The 18,020-nt window shown below is 38.5% G+C and overlaps 1 protein-coding gene across 2 annotated transcripts in view; it reads right to left on the reverse strand.

The window, feature by feature from the left end:
• LOC101855550 (multidrug resistance-associated protein 4) overlaps positions 1 to 18,020 on the reverse strand; it is a 44,768-nt gene that overhangs the window by 23,210 nt on the left and 3,538 nt on the right. The window contains exons 2-9 of one of the 2 annotated variants that reach the window (XM_013080353.2): positions 12,169 to 12,319; positions 11,338 to 11,448; positions 10,362 to 10,485; positions 9,197 to 9,415; positions 8,610 to 8,699; positions 7,399 to 7,562; positions 6,905 to 7,030; positions 5,520 to 5,772 (exon numbers count right to left, since the gene is read on the reverse strand). In XM_013080353.2, the coding sequence (XP_012935807.1) occupies positions 5,520 to 5,772; positions 6,905 to 7,030; positions 7,399 to 7,562; positions 8,610 to 8,699; positions 9,197 to 9,415; positions 10,362 to 10,485; positions 11,338 to 11,448; positions 12,169 to 12,239 (1,158 nt within the window). In that variant the 5' untranslated portion in view covers positions 12,240 to 12,319. The remainder of the gene's footprint in view (positions 1 to 5,519; positions 5,773 to 6,904; positions 7,031 to 7,398; positions 7,563 to 8,609; positions 8,700 to 9,196; positions 9,416 to 10,361; positions 10,486 to 11,337; positions 11,449 to 12,168; positions 12,320 to 18,020) is intronic. The other variant, XM_035968783.1, reaches the window with a different exon arrangement.

Genomic DNA, 18,020 nt, shown 5'->3' on the forward strand with positions numbered 1-18,020 from the left:
TATTATTTTATGTATTTGTATGAGCTCATTTCGTAACGATAAGTACGCGTGTGATAAGCAAGTATGAGTGTGTGTGTGTGTGTATGTGTGTGTGTGTGTGTGTGTGTGTGTGTGTGTGTGTGTGTGTGTGTGTGTGCATGTGTTAGGCATGCATGTGTGTGCATGTGTGTACGTGTATGCGTGCGTGAGTGTGTGTGTGTGTGAGTGTGTGTGTGCATGTGTGAATATTGTTCATACATGCATTTATGTAAAGTGCCTAGAGCTGTGTTTACACGAGAGTGGGCGCTGTAGAAAAGATCTACATTATTATTATTATCAACAGGCCAAGAGGCAAATGTGTCCTGAAAACTGAAATGGTGTAAGGCAACCAGTGCATTTGGATGTATCACAGCCACATCAATTCTTCACTCAGATTTACATTATCATAAACATTACTTTTAAGAAGTTGAGCATAAATAAATATGTACAAAATGCAGATGGTCAATGGTCTGTCCATCTGATATGGTAACTGAGAACAGCTCCATTCACTCTCAAGTGTACACATGCAAAAAGTACTAGGAAATGGAAAAGCATGGGTATTTAGTTTTCAACGCAATGAATAACTGGAGAACTGCCAGTGTGAAAGTCCAAATCAAAACCTCGATCAGTGTTTAATTTTTCTTCAGAAGAAGATAGATTTGGTAATAATAGATAGCATTTGTATAGCGCAGATCCCCGCTCAAAAGCAAACTCTATGCGCTTCACAATCTATATTATTACCCCAGCAGACCTGAGAGCATTCTGAAACAAATCACGAAGCATACAGTGCAAGTAGCCATTAATAGGTGATAAAACGCTAACATACTGACAAGATCTTTCGCTGTCTAGGGCCGGGTACCCATTTCAACTTGGGTGAAGTGAAGAAAATTCCTGTAAAGTGCCTTTCCAAAGGACACAACATCAGGCCCGCGGCTCAAACCCTCTACCCCGCAACCTCATGATTACGAGACCGGTAGCCTTACCACTAGGCCACTTGGTACAAACATTTCAAACGTTTGTACCATTCACAAAATGTCCTTCTTTGTGGCAGTTTGAAAAATTAACCTGAAGAAAAACTGGACACATTAAAAGCCTCACAATTAGGTTTGATTAGGGTTTTTTTCATTTAATTGTCTCAGTTTTTCACCAATTATGTAGATGGCACTTTTCAACAAATTTAGAACCACGCACAGGGATTCTCAGTGCTTACAATCTGTCCCCACCAGCCCATACGCAGATATTCCCTGTTTAAAATCATACCTTAAAAAAACGATCCTTACACATTTTACTGAGGAGGTTTTCCTTGCTATAGTTAAGGGAAGGGAAGCATTCTTACACAAACTAACCCTCCGAAGTCAAAACACTTTAGAGCTCATTTGAATGTGGGTTAGTTGATTTGAATAGTGGCATCCATAGTCTAGTAGTTAGGCTACAGGACTCATAGTCGTGAGGTTGTGGGTTCGGGGGTTTGAGCCTCAGGCCCGACGTTGTGTCCTTGGGAAAGGCACTTTACACGAATTTTCCTGTCTTCACCCAGGTGAGAATGGGTGCCCGGCCAGAGACAGCAAAAGATCTTGATGGTAGATTAGTGTTTTATCACCTATTAAAAAAATGGCAGCTTGCACTCTATGCTTCCCAGAAAGTTGAGATTGTTTCAAAATGCTATCAGGTCTGCTGAAGTAATAATAAAGACTACTGTAAAGCACATAGAGTTTGCTGTTGAACAGGAATTTGCACTATACAAATGCTATCTGTTAGTTTATTTTAGTAGAGGTTTTACGGCGCTCGCAACTGCATAAGGTCATATGAGTACCAGAAGATTAGAGGTGTTACAAGAGAATAACAAACATCAAAAAGAAGGGGAGATAAGGACGATAGATGTTTGCTAGGAAAGAAGAAGCAAACCATACCAGAGCACCCGCCAACTACCCACAAATGCTATCTGTAATAATAATAATAATAATGTGAACAATGGCAAAGCGATTCTACACAGCTGTGGTATTTTAGCTTATCATGGGTAAAGACAGTGAAGAAGCTACAGTAGTGCTGATTCTGACATTTATTTATGCTAGTGAAATAGAGGAAGATTCTCATTCGGATGAAGAGGCAAGAATGAGAGTTAGACACTGTCACCACCATTAAGACAAACTGTACAGGCGATAGATCTAAACCTGTAAGTGATCCAGGTGGCAGAAAAAGAGGGTGTGGTCGAATGAGTGGAAAATGCAGATAAAAAATGGGAACGGTTCCGAGAGAGGAAACTGATAAGCTGTAGCCTGAGAGAAATTTCATAGATGATCTCTAAGCGTCACTTCTCACTGGTATATACCTTAACACACATACTGTTGCTTGAAAGTTCCAAAAACTTTACTAGGGCTGGAGAAACCTCGCCTGGTGTATATTCTTGGAATGAAAAAGATTAAAACAACTCTAAGAGCATGATCAGTTACATTGCAACAGGCCTAGTGTGAAAACTCAGCACAAGAGAATAAATAGAGATTGAGAATAGATAGCCCAGTCATTGCTCCTTCACATCTTTAAGAAAAGAATAAATTGACAAAATCTATATACCAGCAACCCTTCACAATGCAAAGACAGCTTAACAGACAAGCCACAGGTGTCACTGTGTGTCTACATCTCATACCTCAAAGAAAAAACCCAGTTGCTTAAAGGGGTGGCAGTCAAAGAAAGAACCCAGTTGCTTAAAGGGGTGACAGTCTTTCAAATTATCAAAATCTTTAACATCAGCTGTCACACAATTTGCCACAAGGTAGAGTGACTTACTGGATTTACTGGACCAAACTCTTCATCCTATAAAGGTAAATGGGTGACAGATAATTTATTTTTTTTTAACCACCAAAAAAAAACCATAATTCCCATATAAATCAGAATTATCCTTCTGCAATGCCTGTTAGACATACAAGGTGAGAAATGTGGTAGTATTTTGCTCATCCAGGCATACATGCTGTTGTTTGCTTTTACCACACCCTTGTTTCCTATTCACTTACAGACTTCATTCTGATAATCTAAAAGGAGGAAAAATTACAACAGTTCTCCTGTGAGGGTCATATCTATACATCAGTTCATGGCTGACAAACTTCCTTTGAGAAGTCTTGAGTAGCGAGTTCCCACGAGTATACATCAAAGTGTGTGGTGTCGGTAGTCTAGTGGTTAGGCTACCAGACTCGTAATCATGTGGTTGTGAGTTTGGGGGTTCCAGCCGAAGGCCCAATGTTGTGTCCTTGGGAAAGGCACTTTACACGAATTTTCCTCATGTCACCCAGGTGGGAATGGGTGCCCAGCTATAGACAGTGAAAGATCTTGTCAGTATGTTAGTGTTTTAGCTTTTTTAGCGCCTATAAATAGCAGCTTGCACTGTATGTTTCCCAGGAAATTGGGATTGTTTCAGAAAGCTATCAAGTCTGCTGGGATAAAAGTATAGATTGTAAAGCGCATAGAGCTTGCTGTTGAGCGGGAATTCTTCGCACTATACAAATGCTATCTAGTATTATTCCATACAAATGGTTGGTGGGCAAACCAGAACAATGATGACGAAAGGGTCTTAATTACACAAATCCCTAAGCAAATGTTAATCTCATTTACGATGTAAAAGTCTTATTTTACTGCATCTTCATGCCATATCCTTTGTCAAAAAGATTTCCTTAAACCAATGAAAAGAGAGCATACCAATATTGAAAGCCTTTATAAGTGCTTTCAAGGTAATCCAACACAAGAAGAACCTAATTCAAAGAGCAATTACACGGAAAAGAACGAGCTACAAAGCTATAGATTCTTTCTATTTCATAGGTACAGAATTGGCCTGAAAATGAGGAAATGCTATTTCCTATCATAAGTGACAGAAAAACCTTTCTATGAAAAGAATATTGGTTAATCAAAGGGTAACATGATCACGGTAATTTAAGAAGAGAAAAATAACAATGTCACTTGTAAGATATATTCGAACCTACCCAAGACGACCATCAATTATCGAGGAGAAAAGTGGTCATCTTAGATGACTGCCCTCAACAATGCCATTATAATATGGAGAAAAGCAAAGTGAAGTGGAGTGAGTGGAAAGTGATCATTTGTACGGGTTGTTGCATTCTACAGGTGGTCATTAGAGTATAGTCAACTTTACATTTAAAAGATCCTGATTTGAAAACTGACCTTTCAATTTGTTTAAAGACAAAGAGACTTGTATTCCATAAAATGAAAACTTCGAGACCTTTTAAGTTCCTTTAAAACAATGATTACCTGGGGCTTTAGATAGGATATTAGCATGAAATCTTAATGAACAAATATTTCTGTACGAACAGGAGGACTTGTCTTCTAAACATACTTATTTCACTGTATGGGTGAAATAGAAGCTTCCGAACTCATAAATTTGCACTGATTTCATTCTATGGAAAGCAAAAGTAGGCAAAGTCATAGAGAGAGCTCTAAAGACAGACTTTGGAATAATATGTCATTGAAAATTTCAGGCACACTTGAAACTAGTTTGAGCTGCTGTGCTTTCCCTTGTACCAGTGCTAAAATTATAAAATGCACACACAGGGGAAGGGGGGAGGAGGGGATGATATAAAAAGAAAAGGGAAAACAAGTGAGGGAGAGAAGAGGGAAGAAAAGACAGAAAGAGAAGAGAAAGAGCGACCAACTGACAGACGGACAGAGGAAAACAAAGAGAAAGGGGAAGGGAAAGAGATATCTAAGACAAAACTTCTCTGCCATATAAAAAGTAATGACTCTTGTAAAGTAATATCCACACCCTTGGCAGCTATCAAGTTATCATAGAGGAAAATGGGACAAATTAAATCAAAACCAAAGAAAAAACATTTCAGTTATTGAATATGATTCACAGCCAACTGCCATGCAATTAATTACAGGAAATGTGTAATAATAAAAACAGTCTCTGTTCTGTACCACTATAAAAAGAATAGCAATCTGCTTACCAGAACGCTTTTCAGTTTTAATAACAGTTCTGTATATATATTTCAATTAAAGGCATTAAAAGAACTTGGACTTCAAGCAAAAAAAAAATGTTTGAAACCAACTTACAATCTAGTGATGCAAAAAGCATGAGACGCAATGCAGCCCAGCAACAAAGATGGATGCAGGAGCTATAGCCTAGCAAAAAGTGGTAAGTATGACAAAGGCAAGAGCCGAAAAGACTAAGAGAACCTAGTGCTACAGGGGAACCAGGTGGAACTGTTAAATGATTTACACAGGTATGTATGCTTGCCACCACACACACACACACACACACACACACACACACACACACACACACACACACACACACATACATACAAACACACACACACACATACACACACGTACACACACACACACACACACATACACACATACACACACACACACACACACACACACACACACACACATACATACACACAGGCGCGCGCGCGCGCGCGCAAGCACACATGCACACACACACACACATGCGCGCACGAATGCACACACACACATACACACACACACACCTGTATTCTTAACAAGGAAGCCCTCAGCTGACAAAGGGTCTCAAAGGCATAGTGGAGGAAAAAGAAGCCAGTGAGACGAACATTGTCCAAGAGGCCAATAATGATGAAGACGGCGGAGGCAGCCGGAGGTTGGCCCACGGTTAGGAAGGCCGTGATCACAATGGTCAGCGTCACCGCACGGGTGGACATTTCCTCCAGGGCCATAGTGACTGACTTGAAGCCAGCACCATACCGATAATATACAATCTCACTCCTAAAAGAAAAATGACAAAGAAACCTCAGATATCAGCTGAAGTAGTCCTGCACATACATGCACTCTCAGACACAAGAAAACCACCACATTTTCTTGATTTTGTCTCAGGCTTCTATTACACCAATATAATCAAAACCTGTTCAATTTTTTTACTTTTTTAATGTAAATACTGAATGCTATTGAATAGCTACATATAAAATAGTTAATAAGTTTTAATATATTTGCTGCTTTATAGCTATTTCCTTACACACAGGCTGTTCTCAGGTAGATCCTTCAATTCTAGGAAGCTTTATAAGACTTGGTGTGCAATTCAGCTGGGTCAAAAATATGTCTTGATAAGTATGGAAATCTATACAGACACAAAAAAATGCAGTCAATAAAACCTTCTCAACTAAACAATTTAAACACACACATCAGCAGCTGGCTTCTAATCGAAAGCTGGAGAACTGTACACCGGAAAGACAAAGTCTATATTTCCTAAATTTCAAACCCTTCCAGTACGGATGGAAACACTTGATAATAATTTTCCTACATGCAAACAAGACTCAATCAAAAGACATATGTGACAAAGCATTTTTGTGAACAAAAGGGAAAGAACATTCAATTACTTTTTAGAACACTGCACTAAAGAAAAAGTCATGCTCTCATTTCCTAGACATCCAATAAAAGGACTCTCTCAGAGCTATCTTACTCCAATGGAGACTGTAAGCAAAACTAACCTATTATGCCTCCTAAGAGGTAAAATATCTGCTAGAAAAACATTCCCTAAATCTCATAGCAAGCATTCAATAAAATTATGGGGAAAGGGAGAGAGCTCTTTTTTACTAAGGGCCCATGCATCAAGAGCAAGAAACAAATCAAGGGAACAGGAAAAAGTTTAGCGGCGCACAATTGCCCATAATGTTCTGTGAGAGCAGTTTAACTTTGATCTTTTAAGACTATCTAGACAGTGAAACTATAATTTCTTTTTTAAAGATGGAAATTATATTCACGTCCACAACTGTTTGAAACACAAGTTCACTCGAACACTAAAGAAATCATGGTGCAGAAGACCAAGGCTGATGATGGTGAAAAACACTTGCATTCTAGCTGATGTTCCTACCAAAGCTAAAACCAGGCATGTCAGCTTTACCTTCGCAAGTCTGAGATCAGCTTTTGAAACAGCTGCTCCCAACACTGCATTTTGATGAACTTCATGGACGACACTGCTTCTGTCAACACTTGAATGCGCTGGTCGGATATGGCACCAATCCTGAATCTGGACACAACAGGGAGAGAGGAACTTTTGTAAAACAGGAGTGGATGAAACAGTTCAATCTCTGGTCCGAATACAAGTGCATCATGGCTTGAAGATTTACCACCAAAGCAAGGCATTCGTTACGGGTATATATTAGGAGATGGAGATCTTGACCATAGAGAGAAGAATGGAACAACCAATGATCAAGTCAAAATAATCTCCCTTAACATTGAAATTCACATTGAGTCACCCTGAGATATCTGTACAAATTCAAAGATTGCCTATTAAACTGAACAATCAAATCAGTTACAACAATCTCAAGTTTTGAAACATTGTAATCTCATCCACATTGATAAAAATTGTACTTCATCATTCCACCTTGTTCTTACCGTAAGTGACCAAACGATGCAGCAAGGGCGGACTGGATGGGAATGATGAGAAGTATGACTCCAAAACCCCAGAAGCACACTGAGCCCACCTGTCTGTACACCAGGTACATGGTCACTGCGATCGATAGAGGTGACACCCACAGATGATGCAGCAAGTCAATACTCTGTCAGGAAGGGAGGAAAAACATCAAATTGGTTCATGCATTCTAAAACCACTCAATTCATTTCTTTTTCTATCAAAAATGTGGTTATGCTGCAACTACACACGACCAGTACTAGTGAGCCTAAGAGTTAAGACTATAACTTCTAAATCACATTCTAACTTTTTACTAGACAGACAGAATAGAGGTATCCTATGAAGACCTTAAAAAAAAGGTTGTAAACAAAACACTGATTTTCCCAATTTTCTCATTACACTTAAAAAAGGGTCATTTTGAAGAAATTCAACCTTTTTAATATCGTTCCATAACTGAGGGTCTACCCCCCCCCCCCAAAAAAAAAAACACATGTTTTCCTTTCTAGCTACTTTATACCAAAAACCTGATCTTCTGTTATAGGCAAAATAATGGCTTTAGAACAATTAGCCATATCAATGTTTTCAAGAAAGTGTACCTTTCATACCAGCTGTCATGACGCATCACATTTGAAATAAAAGAAAAACAAAATGCAACAGCCAGTTTCGGTAACGGTTTAACAACCTTTTCAACCCAACATACAGTCTTGTAAGAAGCAGGACATCTGCCATAAATGCCTTCTCCTTTAGATTTTTAGTTTTTGTATGAGTATAACAGCATTTGCAACACAATATGGTCATATACATGCTGGAGATTAGAGGTATTAAAAGAGAGTAACAAACAAAGATGGAGGGGAGAAAAGGACGACAGATATTTGAAAAGAAAAAAGGAGCAAACCACACCAGAGCACCTGCCAACCACCCACACGCCTTCTCCAAAAAGACGGCCGAGCTGGCAGGAGAAAGTACAGGAAGACTCATCAAGCATTAGGTTTGAATTCAGACATGAGTCACCCACTCATTATGTTACTGAACAGAACATGCAATTACTGAACTTGGACGTACACATGCATGAATTTTATTAATAATTGGTGTGAACATTCTATCAGCACATCCTTTATAACATTGTTCATTTAACATTGTTCATTTAAAGCAAAATATAAAATGTTCGTCACTTAAACTATTGAAGTATACTCACAGAATTAAACTTTTCAATGTCTGTCGAGAGATGATTCACAATTTGTCCAGCAGAAGTGTAGGCAAATGCTTCAGCACTGAGTGAAAGAACCTGAGGATAATAAACAAGCTCCTTTCTTAAAATTTTTATAATCAAAGACTTCCTGGCCTGGGGACCAAAGCATCTGACTAACAACTTACAAATTTTAGATTTGATTCCCAACTCGTCCCAGTGAGAAACAACGTACTCTACATTTCATAAAGGGAAACCTTAAAAAGCTATTAAAAGTATTTCTCTAAGCAATTACCCTCTTATCTATGGTAGCATTCTATTTAGATTTCACATATGACGATCAAAAAAACCAAGTATGTGTACATATGTGGGGAATCTATACACAAATCATACAGAATCTGACGTGTTGCCTCATAATTTTCAGCAAAACCCAGATTCAATTCTTTATGGAAAGTCTGATACTTTTACTAACTTGAGATTAAGGAATGACAAAAAATCAAAGAAAAGTTTCTGTTCTAATAAAGTTCCGAAAAAATATGACAAAAACATACTGGAATACCTGAAAAATGAACAGTCAGACACAAAGGTACTCCTACCTTTTTGTAGATCAGAGCTCCAACAGCTACCTTCATTCTCATGGCGACATGTTGCATAATGAAAAAGTAAGTGGGGTTCAAAATAGCTTGAAGAACAGCAGTCAGACCGAGACCTGCCCCTATGCCATAAGCTGTACCTGAATCCACAGCTCCGTCATCATCATTGAAGTAAGACACAAGACGACCAATCAGATACGGCTGTATTAGCTTTGTCACCTCCTACAATATTAAGACAACAAATAAAAATAATTAATTAATTGTAAAATGCATTATTTCATAGGCATAAGTTTTCTACTACAGTTTTTCTTTTCCGCAGAAATTTTCATCAACAGTAAAGAAAAATTTTAGACATTTCTAACACTTTAAAAGCTTTTCCATCAGATAGAGAAAGCCTAAGTTATTGAACATAATGAAAGTCAAAATCTAAGACAAAATCCAGAAGGAAAAAACATTCAGTGCTGAAAGACCCAACAAAAGGGATCAAGCAGCTTTAACACTTCACTGATACACATAGTACAAGCAAAGATAGTACATAACAAGATGGTCCACTTAGCAAAAAAAATGTCCACCGGAAGTCCGCTCTTTGCTTCAGATGGCGCTGCAGTCTGTTTTGAAGCTCTCTTTCGTTTCTCCAGAAGAAGAATAGGAATAGAACCTCCTTGCGTGCGCAGAACGACTGCTGTTCATCAGCTGTTCGGGTTCGTTCAGTGCCGAATTTTAGGGGGGTTTTTTATTTTAATGACCTCTCGCCTTTCATTCTTAAGTCATATTAAACAAAGAAAACAGTCACCCCTTCCTCCGGAACAGGTTTTTTTGTCAGCGTAACCATTTTAAAAAAGCATTCTTCCGAAATTTGAATTCTTATTTATTCAAAAACTTGTAAGTTTCACTTTCATTTTTTAAAGACAAGTAGGGCAACTCTGTTCACAAAGGGTGCGCATTTGCAAAGAGGGCGCCACCGAATTTTGAGGACACTTTTTTAATTGGCTCAAAGAGAGGAGTGGCCCCTCTTGTTATGTAAACTTTGGTACAAGTCAATGTGTGAGCTAAAGAAGTGAACAGATCATGCTACAATGTTCAAACCAAAACATACAACCTGTACACAGTGGCATTTTCTTTAACAGTCAAAGATAACAAAAGATTTCAACAGCAATCAATTACTTACAAGAAAAAATATCAAGGCTCCAGGAAAAATCAACTGCCACTTGAAAGCTTTAAGAACAGCAACGAACAAACTTGCAGCGTGTCCTTCTGAGCTGGAGAATTTGTCCAATTCCTCTTTCCAACATCTGTGAAATTTTGCATGTGATGTAAATGAAGCTATGGTCAAAGTCAAAAAGGGAATAAAATTAAACTAATTGACACAAAAACAAAGACAGGCCTAAACTTGCCAAACAAAAAAAAAAACAAGTTAGTAAGGGAAAAGAGGCTGTGGAACAATCGCAGTGTAATCAGGTCATCTAGATAATATTCAGGCAACTAACAACCTACTTCAGTGGAAGGAGTACAAAATTCCAGCACAAACGAGTGCTGGGATATCATGATATCTCTACTCTAACCTCTAGAATATCTAACAATTATTTGTATTATTTCAACATAGGATGAAAATAACGACATAGGCCTACATTTTTCACCTAGAATCATCATTAAGAAAGAATTAAGTGAAAATAATGTCTGATCTTACAAGGGCTTAAAATAAGTCAGGAGCGCCTCAAAATGCAAATTCGGAGGTACAATATTAAAGACAGCAGAATAAAACCTGATTATAGAACAACACTGTGCTGCTTAGAACCAACATGAAAGAACTCATTCAGTACACTTCTCTCAACATGACAAAAGTTTGATTGCTAGACAAAATTCAAACCGGCATCGGTGGTGCACTGGTTAGATACTTTATCGTCACACACAGAAGACATAAGTGTAGTTCTTACACGGGGAATTTTTTCATCAAATATCTCCTTTGTCCACTGGGACTTTGAATTCCTCTCAGCCCAGGTTGGCCCTGACAGGTAGAGTCGAAGTACCCTTCCTCTTCATTGATATAAATTGTGTTAATGGAGCTCAAAACATTTACAATTACAAACACTTCCATAAAAAAACTCAAGATATCCACCGCATATTTAATTCCTTGTATAACTTACCTGTCAAGCTTAGCTTCAAGGCCACTGGATTTATCTTCTTTTGAGACATCACAAATGTTAACTGAGGTCAGCTGATTCTTGAAGCCCAAACGGAACAATGCATTCATCCACCTGAAAAGAAATTTTTTTATAATTAAATAAAATAAATTACACTTTTATTTGTCCCAGAAGGGCACTTGGGATTACAATGGCAAACATACATACACATACATAAATAAATAATCATAAATATGTACACACAGAAGTACATGCATAAATAAATATATAAATACACAATATTACACAAATACATAAAGGTTTACAACCATGCCACTGTCAGTCGCCACAGTGAAGGGCCCTATATTTTGAGCTAGGGTTGTCATGTCTTGCTCAAGGACACACCTCAGTGACCACCCAGTATTCAACAAAAAAAAACAAAAAACTTAGAGATTAACTTCATGCAGATGTTTATCAAATAGGTTTTCTTAAATGTGCCCTCACACAACTCAAGCTTTTCCTAAATTTGCAGAAAGACAAGAAAGACCATTAACAAATCATCCATACAGCATCACATGCGCACAGCTTTTTATTAAATTCCAGACATACTTTTATTGACTGAAAATTTAATTTCTGGTGTTTATGTCACCCAAATTTTTTTAATTTCAAAATTTCAGTCGGCAATTGGTATTTTCACCAATCAGGGAGAAAGTTACATTCTAAACCTCAACATAAATAAGCACCTTGCTAGAAGAAACTACTCCATACATTCTTGAATATCAGAGGGAAAAGTATTACTTTGCTAATCCGCTGATTCAGATTGACAGGTTAAGTTAAACATTACCATTTACTTACCAGAATGTCAATTTGGAAAATATATTAGCATCATCATAGGGGCATGACCTCTGACTTCCAGTTTCAGCCATTGTCCTCCTCCCCTTAATGATCACATCCAGGGCATTATATACAAGCAGTGATGATTAAGCAGTCCTCAGTGCCTCATCACCTGAAATAATTTGCAGAAACAAAACAAAGTAAAGCTGTACTGTTACAAAAGTAAGTAACAGAGGGTACTAAATAATGTAGCCAGTGATATTACAAATATTAAAAATAATACTTTTGCAGAAAGTGTTGTGTCAAATTGTCATATTAGTATAATGGTAAACTGAACCTTGTGAAGAATATTTGGCAGTTGGAACCTTTTTTACTCAGTCTTCAAACTTTCCCTGTCCATTCTATGATTTAAAAAGTCATCAAAATAAGGAGTATGTCACCCGCTAATCTTTAAAAAAATAATTGACTGTATTAATATTATCTTCATAACATGTTTTTTTAAAAAGAGTAGACGATTACAGGTCCGGCAGAGTTAAATTCAAGAAAAAAGCGAGCAGGCCTGCCATCCGCCATATGGGATGAACAGAAGCACAAATCATCTAAATACGGGAGCCACCATTATTTATTTTATACAATTGCAATCAAGTCTTGTATGCTAGTAGAAGCAGAACCAAAACTGCTGTACAACACTCAACAGTAGAACACCACAGGGAAATCAATGCAAACAACGTAATGAAGAAACTTTGAACTTCTGGTGGTAGCTTAGGATCGCGAAATAGTGGTCTACAGCTAATTGCATGCACCTCATCGAGTTACAAGAAAAGAGTGCTCTTATGTGATGGAGATATTATGCAAATTTTGAAAGAAAGTAGTAAGTATATTGTCGGCCTTGTGATAAAACCGGCTAACCCCAGAGAGGTAAATTTTACAGGAGAAGGAAAAAACTGTTTTATTTCAAAACAAAGGCGTCTAGCGATAAATCAATGCTTTAAACACCTATAAAAACACTTTACCGAAAAACTATAGACCTTTTTTTCCTTAAAAAATCATTTTCTAATGAAACTGCGTGGGTTAGACGGTTATGTCGCTCAAATTTTCCCCGATAAAACCGACCAACTCTCAATTTTGTGGGTTGGCCAATTTTATCAGGAAGCCACTGCTGGCCTCGAGTTTGGTTGGGTGCAGCCAAGCCACACTTGACTGTGACGTATTTGATCAGTTCTTTCAATCGTCGTCATCTTTTGTAGAAGAAGAAGAAGAAGAAAAAGAGGAGGAGGAGGAGGAGGAGGAGGAGGAGGAGGAGGAGGAGGAGTAAGAAGGAAGAGGAGGAGGACGATATTACTGCTACCAACATACTATCAGCTGCTGCTATTTCAGTGCTACGGAGTCAATTCTGGCACAAACAGCAGTCACAAATTGGAACATTTAATAGAAGTAGAAGAAGCAGAACACAGCAACGGGTATATTAATTATGTTTGAAGTAGAAGAACAGGAGGTTCGAAGGGTAAGGGAGAGCAGCTACAGCAATACAACAAATAACAACAACTACAACAAGAACAAAAACAACAGTAGTAGCAGTAGCATCAGCAGGCCTTAGAATTTATGACAGTGTCTGACACGGTACTATAGGCTCTGGGTGGCCTTGCAAATGCCTGGAAAAAAGTAATACTAACAAAGAAATAAAAGCAGAAAGCCACACAGAAGCTCTGCTCCCTCAGCAATGGTTTGAGTGAAGTTGGCTTCATAATAATATATTATTATTATACAAAAAGACTTAGTAAGTATCAAAGAATGCGCCAACTTTCTTCAAGGTGCGTGGCTTGACAACTACTACTTTACTGAGTTTTCTCGACAATAGAAGAGCATGCCTGTCTCACTCTGTGTCCTGTGGCTATAACAAGGCAATACGACAAAAGTTACCATTGTTTTGAAAGACTCAACAATAATCGAATTTGACTTGATCGCTTTCAAAACTTCTTACAGAGGTAAAGTTTCATGGTAATTGTGGTAGCATCGTGGTACGACGGCCTTCAACTCCAGTAGATGTTTATACTGGTTGGCAGTTATCTTCAATCTGTCTTTGCAGAGAGGTCCAGCAGTAACCGTCGTACATCGGGTGTTCAGCTTTCTTGGTCCTTGCACGCCGGCCATCCATCATCAAAGTTCAGATTGTATTGAATTATAAAGTATGGAGTGTACTTTGATGCCTGCAAGTCAATGACTGCAGGATCGCCTGCTTTTCTCCCTGGACGGATTGTTTAGTGCTCTCCGACCTTTGCAAAATCTTTGAAATAGCTGTGGCCCTGGTACATAACTTCATAGGGCTTGGGGATGCGTCTGGCTTGTAGCATGATGTTCACGTAGTCTATTTGGGATGTACATCAGAGCGTTTTAGAGCCATCGCTTAATAGTGCCATGGACTGAATCCACCTCCATTTGCGTATGGCCCTTGGTGATAATTTCTGCTCAACTGTGATGTTAAGCTCTTTGGCCAGCGAGGCCATTGCACTCACCAGGGTGGCAGTTCTGTTTTAGTAGTTGCACCAATCACTGCAGATGATGAAGTAATTGAAGCCAGTCGCTTGCAATATCAGTTAGTGCGTCAGACATGATGAAAACTGTTGAAGCTCATACCAACTTCACTTTCATCCCAGATATATCATCTGACTGGCGTCTCTGGTGGCAAGATCCTAAATTGTAAAATTGTGTATTGCCAGTTTTGTCTTATAATATAAGGTGGATGTCTTTAGTGATGAGGCCAGAAGGACGCACTGGATCCCCACACAAAAGACACACATTTTGTTCTCTGGGTCCAGTGCCGCCTCCCTGTCCTTCTTCTCTTGTCTAGCTGCAGCTTTCCTCATATTCATATTTGATGAGCCGTGTATTCTGTTTCTGTGAGGTTTCCTAATTCGAAGCTGGTGCAAATGTCGCACTGGTCTTTCTTGGTTGAAAGTGAACCCAAATTGTTTTTCTTGAACTTTTGGCAGAACACTTGATAGCTCAATGTGGCTTTCACCCTCTCTGCAAAGTTCTCCATGTATACTTGATGCAAATCTGACGTTTTCTGGATTGTAATCTGTAGACAGGAGGATATCTTCGAAAGTTTGTCAAAAAATTCCTCTTTATGGAACAATTTGTCATCCTTGGCTCTCTCATGGTGGGCGTGATGTGTTCTGGGGGGGGGGGGGGGGACCTCTTGTTGTTGTTTTTTCGGAGAAGACACTTTAAATAAACCAGTTGGTCAGACATATGGTGTTCATGAAGATTGTTTTACAAACAGATGTTCTTTGACCATTGACTCTTTTAAGTGATATTGAAGGGTGTCATTTCTCCTTGGGTTTTCACTTGCTGTGTAAGATCTCTTTTTGTCTATCCTGTTTATCATGGCATATACGTAGGCTCTCTTTTCTTTCCAAGAGAGTGACCAGTGATGTCATTGCATTTTGTACCAACCAGTTTACAACAGCAAAGGACATCAAGTTCACACCCTGCTCGCTTCGTGCCTTGACATGTGTAGAAGCATCCCCAGTTCTTTCAACCTCTTCCTTTTGTTACCCTTCCAATCGTTTTCATGCCGTGTCCTTTTTGCAGAGATCAAAGGCGACATAACTGTTTTATTATCAGCTGATGTGACATTAGCCTGGTCATGTTGACCACTGCGCTGAGAGTCAAATGTGATGTAGAAAGCCTGGCATCATCTTATTGAATTTTATAGCGTTATGTAAGTTAGGTTTGATATAAAGATAAAGCATGATGTTATGACACTGAGAAAATAGTCTATACTAAACACAAACGAAATGAACTTTCAAAGAAAGTCGAAAGATGTTTCAGAAGATAATGACTGCAATAAACAATGCAAATAAAAAAAAAAAGCTTCAAAAGAAAACGATAGTTGGGGGCAGACGATGTTCTGGACAGGTCCCATATTTTTTTTTTCTGAGTGAGTTAGTAAAGAATGAAAAGCTATCGACTTTGTCCATTCAATTGCAATGGAAAAATGGATAGGAGAAGAGACAGTAGTCCGAATAAGGGAAAATGCCTTCATAATTCGGTAACTTTCAAGTACAAAGACAAAGAAGAACACGTGGACAGAAAAAAATAGTTTTATATATAAAACAAAATCCTAAAGATGTATTTGAAATACCGGCATTGCCACGAGATAAAAACAGTTCTGTGGGCACAGTGGGGAGTTTTAGTCATTAATAACATTATCAGCAGCTTTAAAAAGTAAAAAAAGAGGGAACAACCAGGTCTATATAACTCCCAAATGAAACCAACAAGAAATATTACACAAATTTCCCTTTTGAAGAGCTCACATGGTTACGTGAGCGAATTCTAGACTATCAAACGAAGTCCTGAGACGAGTCGAAGCCGGGGTTAGTCGGTAACGTAGCATATGGCCCCTCATTGTTAGCACGACAAAAACAGCCAACCCTCATTCCCTCCCTCGCAGGTGGGATAGTCGGAAACATCGGGCTAAAATCCGATGGATGGCAGGTTATACGGTTTTATTTCTAATGTTTTAAAGACATTTTTAGAACAAAATTTAGATCTGACTATAAGTGAGCATATGAAATGGACAATTTGCTATCGATAGGGCCAATAAAAATTTTTTTGACATTTTGTGGGTTAGCCGGTTTTATCACCAGGCCGACGATATTCTGTCGAACTTCATTGATTGATGTGAAGTATCTCGCAACAGAACTCGTATGGTGGGTTGCATTATTGAGCTGAGCTCACCCGGAGGTGTGAAGCTTTCCTACAAAATGCAATCACAGACAGCAACCTTCATAATTACCACCAGGCCCTCTCACACTGTCCACTCACCATGCATGGGCGGTCGTCCACTGGTTTTCTTCATTTGCGTCTCAGACTTAATCTATATATTTTTTCTCACTGGCAAAACCTTAATATGAATTAATAAAGGAGTTCCAAGCAAAATGAGTAATTTATAACTGGTCGCTTTTCAGGACAAGCGGGCTAACCCAGATTTCAGGGGTTTCCAGAAATCTTGACACACACCAAAGGTGGGCATTTCCCTGCCTATAGGAGAAGCTTGGTCCCATTGTGTGTAATTTGTTTTGTTATAGAGAAAACTTTCCTTGTCTTTTTTAAAAAACTGAACAAGGGGCAAAACTTTACCTTTTATTTTCTCAAAACAGTATTTTTTGGGATCATAGTCCCCTTTGTGCTTAAAAGCGACAAACTGATCTGTTTCTGACAGTTGCGCTGGAATGATTGTGCTGTTAGACAGAGTTGTCGATTTGTGACATGCATTTACGAGTGATAAAATTATGAAGAAAAAATGGGTTTTCCTAGTGCCAGTGTGCATAAGGCGGATTGTGCTTTTATCGCGCATGTTATTAGTCGGAGATTACAGGTAAACCATAGTATAATGAACTTTCACAGGCAACCGTACAATGCTAGGATTTTCAAGCTTTCCCGACTAACGGTATCAAAGGCCTTTGTTAGATCAACAAAGGTTATAAATATATGTAAGGCTTTAATCTGCTCTATGCATTTTTCCTGGATCTGCCTGGCATATACATCTTATCACTGTATGCCATACATCATGACTTTTAAGAGTAGATATGAGTCCAGTTGAATTGGTCAGAAGAGATTTCACCTTACATCTACACTAGACGCACTGATCTATACAGTGGACCAAACATTCACAGGGCTGAGACACACTGTCCTGAATCAAAATCAAGTGAATCTTCACTCAGTGAAAGAACATGGACTCCAACATTTATTTTCTCTTAAAGGGGTAAATTTTTCCTTTTGGATCTGCACGCTGAAGCACTGTTTTGGTAGCTTAACTGCCATATTTTTGCTGCAGAACACACACACACACAATATATATATATATA

The sequence above is a fragment of the Aplysia californica genome, unplaced genomic scaffold (genome assembly GCF_000002075.1).
Source record: "Aplysia californica isolate F4 #8 unplaced genomic scaffold, AplCal3.0 scaffold00082, whole genome shotgun sequence".
NCBI lineage: Eukaryota > Metazoa > Mollusca > Gastropoda > Aplysiida > Aplysiidae > Aplysia > Aplysia californica.